The sequence below is a fragment of the Budorcas taxicolor genome, chromosome 2 (assembly GCF_023091745.1).
Source record: "Budorcas taxicolor isolate Tak-1 chromosome 2, Takin1.1, whole genome shotgun sequence".
In the NCBI taxonomy this organism is placed as follows: Eukaryota; Metazoa; Chordata; class Mammalia; order Artiodactyla; family Bovidae; genus Budorcas; species Budorcas taxicolor.
The window spans coordinates 176,930,561-176,939,890 of record NC_068911.1 but is presented as its reverse complement, the minus strand read 5'-3'; the positions used below and the strand labels follow the sequence as shown (position 1 = coordinate 176,939,890).

The window sequence follows — 9,330 nt, the reverse complement described above, 5'->3', positions numbered from 1 at the left end:
TGGTCTAGTTCTTGCCTCGAAAAGTATTTCCTGAACCCCTTCTGAGATCCGGGTCTGCTTTGGACACCAGAGCTGCAATGAGTCCAAACAGGCATTAGCCAAGTCTGCGAGGGTCCCCAAGGCTCCAAGGGAGAGGGACACAGTGCCAGGCAGTAACAGGTCCCAGACACCCCGCCTGCCGCCCCCCGACCCATCCTGGATGGTGCAGGGCCTTGGGGTTGTGGGTTTTATTTTCATTATTTATTTTTAATTGGAGGATAATTGCTTTATAATATTGCATTGGTTTCTGCCACACATCAGCATGGATCAGCCATAGGTACACGTGTGTCCTGTGATGACTGGAGGGGTGGGATGGAGTGGGAGGCAGGACTTAGGGCCTTGGGGTTTGAACAAGCAGAGTCCCGTTGACAGAAAGATCCGTATTGCCTTTTACAGAGGCCACTCTGGCAGCTGCTTGGATGGTGTTTCAGGGGCAGGGAGAGCCTGGAGGGGCCTGGTGAGTGGTCATGAAGGAAGAACCTGCCCCACCCCGTCTGAGACCCTGCCACCCATGCCCACTGCTTTGCCGCAAACACACACTCCCCCTGGCAGCTCCCTGGCCTTGGTTTTTCCTAAAATCTCAATCCACCCTCAGAGGAGACAGCTGGGGAGATTCAGTAGGTCCAGGAGGCAAGTGGGAGCTAGGGGCGATGCCAAGCCCCTTCCTCTTCCCAGGAGTGTTTTAAAGGCACCAGGCTGGGTCGGGGCTGTGTCCAGTGGTCCTGGGGGCCTTCCTCAGAGCTCAAGATGCAGAAGGACAGGCTAGAGGGTATGGCACTTGGGGGTCTCGCCCTTGCATCTGGACAGATAACGCAGGTGATTCTTGTAGGTGTTCAGGTTCTGCTGCAGGCAGAAGGCCAACGTCTTGTCACAGGCGCACAGCTGCTGCTGACACCAGCTCCCCTTGGTGGCTGCGAGGGGGTGGAGGAGGGCACTTAAGTGGTCTGCCCCTTCCCGTGGTAGGGTGGGTTGCCCCCCTGGAGGGGAGCCGCTGAAGGCAGCTCAGCCCTTGTCCAGCCTTTGGTGCCCTTCCCAGCTCCCTGGACTCTGGCTCTGTGACCTTGGGCAGGGGGTGTGACCTCCCTGTGTGCCATTGCTCCTTCGTTCATTCATCTGTTCAGTAAACAGCTGAGCACCTGTCCTTCGACAGTCCCGGGGGGAGAGGAGAACAGAACGGACGCCTGAGCTCACACTCCCCGGGATGGGGGGCAGTGTCGGAGAAGTGTGTGGTGGTTGGTGTTCGGTCTCTCAGTCGTGTCTGACTCTCTGACCCCATGGATGGCAGTGTGCCAGGCCTCCCTGCCCTTCACAGAAGTGAGTGCAACCGTGCTTACCTGGGAGTCAGGCACGAGGCAGGGGCTCTGAGCTGGTAACCAATGGGACTGACTGAGTGTCAAAAGCCATTTGAGCTGAGATCAGAAGAGTGAGCTGTTGCTCCTACTTTGGAAAGCCAGGGTGGAGGAGAGGGGCCGTTCCTGGCAGAAGGAACAGCATGTGCAAAGACTCTGATGAAAGATGGACAATGGTGCTTCATTTTCACCATGTGTCAAATGGGGATAAGAGAGCCGGACCTACTGTATAGCATGGGGAACTCTGCTCAGTATTTTGTAATAATCTATAAGGGAAAAGAATATGTATACATATATATTCAGATTAAAATAAGAAGGCAAAACTTCTAGCACATAGTAAGTGGTCAATAAATGTTGGCCATTACAGTTGTTGCCACTATTCTCAGTTAACAGGGACAGCTGGTGAGCCCATTTACCTTCCAGTCCTGGAACTTGCTGCCTTTTTCCATGCATGGACCCTAGGGCTTGGTGACCTGGGTTACAGCCTAGGCTACTCATTTGTAGCTATGTGACCCTGAGCAAACAGTTCACTCTAGTTTCAGTTTTCTTGTCAGTAAAATGGAGATCAGGGCTTCCCAGGTGGCTCAGAATTTGCCTGCCAAGCAGGAGACATGGGCTCAAGTCCTGGGTCAGGAAGATCTCCAAGCAAGGAAATGGCAACATGCTCCAGTTTTTGCCTGGGAAAGCCCATGGACAGAGCAGATGAGCGGGTCACAGGTCATGGGGTTGCGAAGAGTAAGATGTGACTTAGTGACCAGGAAGAACAAGAAGAAAATGATCACCAGGGTGGACCTGCCTCCTGTCTGGGCTGCTCTAAGAACTCATGACGATGAAATAATAAACACTAACCTCGGTAGCTGGACTATTTATCAAGCATGCATCTGCAGGGCACCTTATGTCGCCTCTTATTTAAGTTTCTGAATTAACTTTATGCAGGAGAATGCTGTTATCAACCTGAGTTTCCAGACGAGGATCCTGAGGTTCAGAGAAGTTAAGCAAAGTGTTCAAGGTCACACAGCTGGTCAGTGGTGGGTCTGGGATCTAAGCTGAGGTCTGGCATCCTTCCACATCCTAAAGGGGTCAAATTCTCTATGGGACCTCTCCGTCCTTCTACCCCTATTGCTGCCTCTCCTTCACAGCCCAGATATTGCCAGTGGACATATGAGAAACAGAGAGGCTGAGCAGCTTGTGCTTTGTCACACAGCATACAAAAGCAATGCGTGCGATAACTCCTTTGCTCAGCCTCCTACTCCAACCCTGAGGCCCAGGCACTCACAACACTGGACGTTCCCCTGGAAAAAGGTGTAGTGGTAGTGGTTGAAGATGATGTCACATTTGTCAGATTTGAGGTGACGGTAGCAGCAGTCATGTTCGTGGCAGCACCTGGCAGGAGAGGACAGGAGGAGGGTGAGTCCTTGGCTGGCTTGAGTCTCAGGTTGCCCCTGCCCCAGAGCAGAAACTGTGTGTCCGCCTTGGAAGTCAAGGCCTGCAGGGTCTAGTCTTCTTTCTAGCTAAAAGTTCTCGAGTGCTTCCTGTGTACCAGGTGATGGTTTAGTCTCTAAGTCGTGTCTGACTCTTTGCGACCCCATGGACTGTAGCCTGCCAGGCTCCTCTGTCCATGTGACTCTCCAGGCAAGAATACTGGAGTGGCTTGCCATTTCCTTCTCCAGGGGATCTTCCTGACCCAGGGATCAAACCCAGGTCTCCTGCATTGCAGGCAGATTCTTTGCCGTCTGAGCTATGAAGGAAGATTCCCTCCTGTGTATCAGGTACCTGCTCTACCTAGGAATTCTCTCTTAATCCTTTTGGCCGCTCGAAGATAGAGGTACTAGCATTATCCTCATTTCACAAATGAGGAAACTGAGGCTCTGGGCGGTCAGGCCACTGGCCCAGGATCATACAGCCTGTATGTGGTGGGTGAGGGTGCTGACCTCGGGCCAGGCTGGCTCTCATCCCTCCTCTGGCAGATCCCTGGGTTGCTATGAAAACCAAGTGAGATCATGGCAAAAAGAAGTGGGACTTTGAAAAAAAACACAAAACAATGTTTAATGGCAATGGGAAGTGTTTGTGGCTCTTCTAACTAGTTTGGAGTGGATAGTGCAAGGCAGACTTCAGAAACTCTGGGGAACCCTCCAGAAGGGCTGAGGCTGGATCAGAGCTCAGCAGAGTTCCTAGCAGGGAAGAACATGAGACCATTCAGGTAAGAACTAAATCAAATCCCTTATGATTATACAGTGGAGGTGATTAATAGATTCAAGGGATTAGATCTGATAGACAGAGTGCCTTGAAGAACAACTATGGACTGAGGTTTGGAACATTGTCCAGGAGGTGGTAACCAAAATCATCCCAAAGAAAAAGATACCTAAGAAAGTAAAATAGTTGTCTGAGAATACCTTAGAAATAGCTGAGAAAAGAAGAGAAGTGAAAGACAAATGAGAAAGGGAAAGAGATATCCAAATCAATGCAGAGTTCCAGAGAAGAGCAAGGAGAGATAAGAAAGCCTTCCTCGATGATCAATGCAAAGAAATAGAGGAACACAATAGAATGGGAAGGACTAGAGATCTCGTCAACAAAACTGGAGCTACCAGGGGGATATTTCATGCACAGTAAAGGACAGAAATGGTATAGACCTAACAAGTGGAAGAGATTAAGAAGACGTGGCAAGAATACACAGAAGAACTATACAAAAAAGGACTTAATAACCTGGATAACCACCATAGTGTGGTCACTCACCAACAGCCAGACATCCTGTTATGTGAAGTCAAGTAGGCCTTAGGAAGCATTACGAGGAAGAAAGCTATTGGAAGTGATGGAATTCCAGTTGAGCTCTTTCAAATCCTAAAAGATGGTGCTGTAAAAGTGCTACACTCAATAAGCCAGGGATATTTGGAAAACAGCAGTGGCCGCGGGACTGAAAAAGTCAGGTTCCATTCTGATCCCAAAGAAAGGCAATGCCAAAGAATGTTCAAACTACTGTATAACTGTGCTCATTTCACGTGCTGGCAAGGTAATGACCAACCTCTTCAGCCTAGGCTTCAACAGCACATGGTACCAGATGAATAAATGGGTGGAGAGGAAACAGGAGACGAGAGAGGAGGGTCCCTGGGTAGAGGCAGAGCACCGTTGGGAGGAATTACCAGTCTGTGGCATCTCTGGGTTGGCCTTGGCCACCAATTCCGCAGTAGCAGCCGTAGGACGAATAGAAGAAGATGGGGGTCTTCCCTGTCACTTGTTTGACCATCTTGTTCAGGTCCAGCATGTCGCCCTCAGCTGGAGCCACACCTGCCAAGGAGCCCAGCCACAGGGAGAGGACGTGAATCTCAGGGGAGTCCAGTGGGCTGCAGGCCTGGCACCTCTGCTCTGCCTGGGCCAAAACAGTGACCTTGGATAATAAAGTAACAACAACCACTGTGGCTATTGGAAGCATAATGAGAATTGGTAACTGATTACCAAGGATCTTTTCATGTAGAGACCCACTGACTCCTCCCTTTCCATGAGATATTCTGTTTAAAACAATCTTTTCATTTTGGTTTATTCTTGATGTAGAGAAAAGTTGCCAAGATCATACAAAGAAGTCTCATACACCTCCCCATTCAGTATCCTCTCATCATGGTATATGTATGAAAACTAAGAAACCAGTATCGCAACCATAAATGCTGTTTTTAATCTCCATTTTAGGGATGAACACACTGAGCTTCAGGAACTTGCTCCAGGTCATAGTAGCTGGTAACCAGAGGAGCAGGATGCTAACCCAGGGCAGCCTGGCTCTGCTCTCTGTCTCTGGGTTCACATTCGATAGTAGGAAGACACTCCCCCCACCACCCCCGACTCCCACCACAGCCCATAGAGAATCCACACGTTAAACAGTATGCGTGGGGGCTTTCCTGGTGGCTCAGTGGTAAAGAATCCGCCCGCCAGTGCAGGAGACACAGGTTCAGTCCCTGGTCCAGGAAGTTCCTGCGTGCCGAGGAGCAGCTAAGCCCATGCGCCACAGCTATCGCACCCGGGAGCCACAACTACAGAGCCCACGTGTAGCAACTACTGAAACCCACGTCCCCTAGAACCTTCCCTCCAATACAAGAGAGTCCCCATGCTGAGAAGCCCATACACCACTAACAGAGAAAAACCTCACCCAGCAACGGAGACCCAGCACAGCCAGCAATAATATAAAATAAATAAAATCATTAAAAAAACCCCTTTAAAAAAATATGCATGGCTCTTCTGGAAAGCAGCATGATTTAGAAATCAATGATTTCATGAATAGTTTTCACTTCAGTCATAATATCTGCTGGTGAGAATTGATCATAAGGGGAATTCACCTTGTTGGGAGAGAGGAATGCATTATATACAGTTAGGAGAAATAAAATATATTAAGCCAATTAATTCACAGAATAATTTGGGAGAAAGAGACAAGATGCAAAGGGGACTGGATGTACCTGTGTGCAACCTCGGGGATGACTCAGGAACACAGATGGAGCCCAGAATCGTAGAGAGACTGGGCTGGGGAGGCCCCTTCGGGTGACCCCAGTTGTGGAAGCTCCCCCCCGACCCTCAAGTAAACAGTGTTATAATGGAAGCTCTACACTCAAATAAAGTTATACTAGGGAAAGCTGGGTCTGGGATGAACTCATGCAGTGGGCGGGGGTGCCATCAGAAGCGGGGTGCTTGCCTTGTGAAGAAAGGGATAGTTACTCAGTGGTGCCTGACTCTTTGCGACCCCACGGACGGTAGCCTGCCTGGCTCCTCTGTCCATGGGATTCTCCAGGCAAGGATATGGGAGTGGATAGCCATTCTGTTCTCCAGGGGATCTGCCTGACCCAGGGATCGAATCTGGGTCTCTTGCACTGCAGGCGGATTCTTTACTGACTGAGCCACCAGGAAAGGGCCCTGAAAGTGTGGAGAGGTGTGCATATGTGAGAGATCACTATTATCTGGTCAGAGGGACACAGGAGGGCAGATCCATTTCCGTAGTTTGTGTCCAAAGTACCGCAGACGTCAGTTCAGCTGGAGCCCAGTTTGTGAACGTCTAGTTTCCCGCCTCTGCCTGCCACCCAGCTTGGCCGCCCACAGCCCTCTGGCTGAAGCCACTGTTCCAGGGGATTGAGCCACTGACGACTCCTGCAGGGGGCCGAATAGTGGGGGACTGGGGACCGGGTCAGGGATGATCAGCACAGCAGCTCAGTTTAGGAAAGAGGTACAGGGCACCCCAGCCTCCCTCCCCGCCTCCCCGGCTGTGGGTGCTGTCCCCACTCACCAGCAAAGACCAGCAGCACGCAGAGCAGGGAGAGGCCCATGACCCCAGCACAGAGCAGTGGAGGCAATGACTGGAAGGCCCTTTGCGAGCCAACAGCCCCTTATATCAGATGGCCCTGCCTGCCGAGCTCACTCCCCCCTCCCAGCTTCAGCCCTGCCGGAGGTCACCCAGGCGCTTTGTGTTTCCTCTTTTCTGGCAATGCGGATTTTTATTATTCCTGTTTTTAATAGCTTTTAAAAATGGTTTTGATTGCATGATTGACATAGAAGATTTGGAGAACTTGAATAACTAGAAGCAATTTAAAATCCTTTGTGAATCCATTCATCACCACTAATTTTTTCAATGAAATGACATAACTGTGTCAATTTAAGGGGACAATATATTGATTTGATACATTTATATATCATTATCTGAGTGGTAGTGCAGCAATAATTAGCATTTCTGTCACGTCACATAATTACAATTTCTCTTTGTGGTTGGAATAATGAAGATCCAGTCTCTAGGCAAGTTTGGTGATTATAACACAACATTGTTGTTGATATTCACTATACTGTGTAGGACCTATTTACTACTTGTTGCAAGTGCGTACACTTATACAATATTTGTCTTAGCCCTCCCCCTCCTACACTTCTCATAACCACCATTTTACTCTCTCTTTTAAGATGTTTTTACACTCACACACACACACACACACACACTCACACACATATGAACGATGTCTTCTTTACGCACTCATCCTTTGATGGGCACTTAAGTTGTTCCATCATTACCATCTTGGTGTCAATGTTATCCTGGTTCTATTACTCTCTGTATATATCTTTCCAACTTTTCCCCGACCAAATTAGGTAAACACTACAGGTCGTACTTTGCAGTCTGTCTTTTCATTTACTAAAATAACTTGAACATATTTGTATGTTGTTAAACCATCTCCTGCAGAAAATTTTGAAAGGTAGCCTTGTATGCCATTCATTTAAAGAATCCCCTATTGTTGGGCATATGGGTTATTTCCAATATCATACTATTCTAGACCACACAGCAGGACAGTGAAAGAAGTCTTTGAGATGAAATCTCGTCCCTGCCCAGGATTGTTTCTACAGGGTGTGCTCCCGAAGCGGGCTTGCTGAGTCAAAGCACGCATACAACTTGAAGGCAACTGACATGTGTTGACAACTTGCCCTGCAGAATTCTGCCCCAGTTTAAGGCGGGACTCCTAATGAGGCGAATGGCCTGGACCCAGCCCAGCTAGGGTGGAGGTGCTGATGGCAAGACATGCTTGGCATTACAAATGGATAGTCTGCTACAAACGCTCTACCAGTAACCTTCTGAGGTTTGCTGGAGAGCCCACGAGAGCAGAAACTGGGCTTCTTCGGTGCCTGTCAGACGGCTGTTCAAGAGCACAGAGCACAGGCTGACCTCTTTGCTGCCAGCTGACGGGTCTACACAAAGGAAGTCAAGTCACTGCTGGGCGATCTCCCTGTCCCTCTTCCCTGTCTCTTTAAAATCTAGTTTTCCTTTATTCCTAGACTCAGTCATTAACTGATCATCTCATAATGGAAAAGCAATCTGCATGCAGAATACTCAGCAGCACACACATGAAATCTCTCCGGCAACTCCTGGATGCCTCCCCTAGGCGTGCTCTATAGGCACATGCTCCTTACCTCTTTGCTGTTACCAATGTGGGACCTTCCTGTGCACTCTTCTAGGTCTGTGGTTGCCCTTCTGAGCCCCAGCTTCCCCCTGAGTTCATCTCAATCGGGCAGAAGCAAAAGTAGCCAGGACTTCTGCTGATTCCAGAGGTCTTTGCCCTAGTGGGAGAGAAGGCTTGATAGATGCTGCCAAAAGTCTTCAAAATCTGCTGTCCCCGACATCCCCAGAGGTCCCAGGGCACAGTTCAAAGGGAACGCATTCACACTCTAGCTTCTTCTGCTGCCAGCGTGGGACCCTGGGCAAGTCACTTGACCTCAAGAGCCTTGCTTTCCTCGTTTGCAGAACGTGGACAATGTGGAGGCAACCAGCCCTCTCTCCTCTGATGGCCGTGGGGTTTAGAGACCACATGCACACAACACTCTGCACACAACACACCCGCAGTAGAATGCCATTATGGTGACCGCCACACCGGTTATGTAGCATCACAGGGAGACGAAGAGGCTGGGAGCTGGGACCCAAGCCCAGGCTGCCTCCCTGGCATTCCAGCTGCTGCACCCGGAGAAAGGTGCTCAGCTCCACCTCTTCCATTTTCTCACACGTGAAACAGGGTGGTGAGAATGTTATGGAACCAAACCTGAGTCCGCTTGCAAAGAAAAGCCAGTCTACTGACTTCTGGTCACAGTGAAGTAAAGAGCATCGTTGACTGCAGGGCACCAAGCAAGCAGTCCAGACAGCTAATGCTCAGTTCAGTTCAGTCGCTCAGTTGTGTCCGACTGTTTCTCAAAAGGCCTGAAGTCCCATGGTGGCTTTCAGGGAAAGGCTTTAAAGACAGGATGAGGGGGAGGGGTTTGGGGGTGTGTGGTCAGCCTGTGGGCATTCTTCTGATTGGTTGGTGATAAGAGAATTAAGGGATCAATATCGTCAACCTTCTGGTTACAATCGTCTGGAGTCTATGTGCTTGTGACAGCTTACATACAGTTAACTCCTTCCACATGGTGGAGTCTGTGAAGCAGTTCATATGACTGGCTCAGAACAGCCTTT

The 9,330-nt window shown here is 49.5% G+C and overlaps 1 protein-coding gene across 1 annotated transcript; it reads right to left on the bottom strand.

Moving 5' to 3' along the window:
• Window positions 1-801: 801 nt before the first annotated feature.
• On the bottom strand, window positions 802-6,682 carry PLA2G2D (phospholipase A2 group IID). The gene is made up of 4 exons (XM_052635955.1): window positions 6,643-6,682; window positions 4,526-4,670; window positions 2,665-2,771; window positions 802-950 (listed from the first exon to the last, which is right to left on the bottom strand). The coding sequence occupies exons 1-4, from the start codon at window positions 6,680-6,682 to the stop codon at window positions 802-804; spliced, it is 441 nt and encodes a 146-aa protein (XP_052491915.1).
• Window positions 6,683-9,330: the final 2,648 nt, after the last annotated feature.

Bases quoted from the DNA above. Each gene is read 5' to 3' on its own strand.
- PLA2G2D (XM_052635955.1), bottom strand. From the start codon at position 6,682: ATGGGCCTCTCCCTGCTCTGCGTGCTGCTGGTCTTTGCTG. The intron at 4,671-6,642 runs GTGAGTGGGGAC...GCTCCTTGGCAG, and splicing joins CGTGCTGCTGGTCTTTGCTG to GTGTGGCTCCAGCTGAGGGC. The intron at 2,772-4,525 runs GTAATTCCTCCC...CTCTCCTGCCAG, and splicing joins CCCAGAGATGCCACAGACTG to GTGCTGCCACGAACATGACT.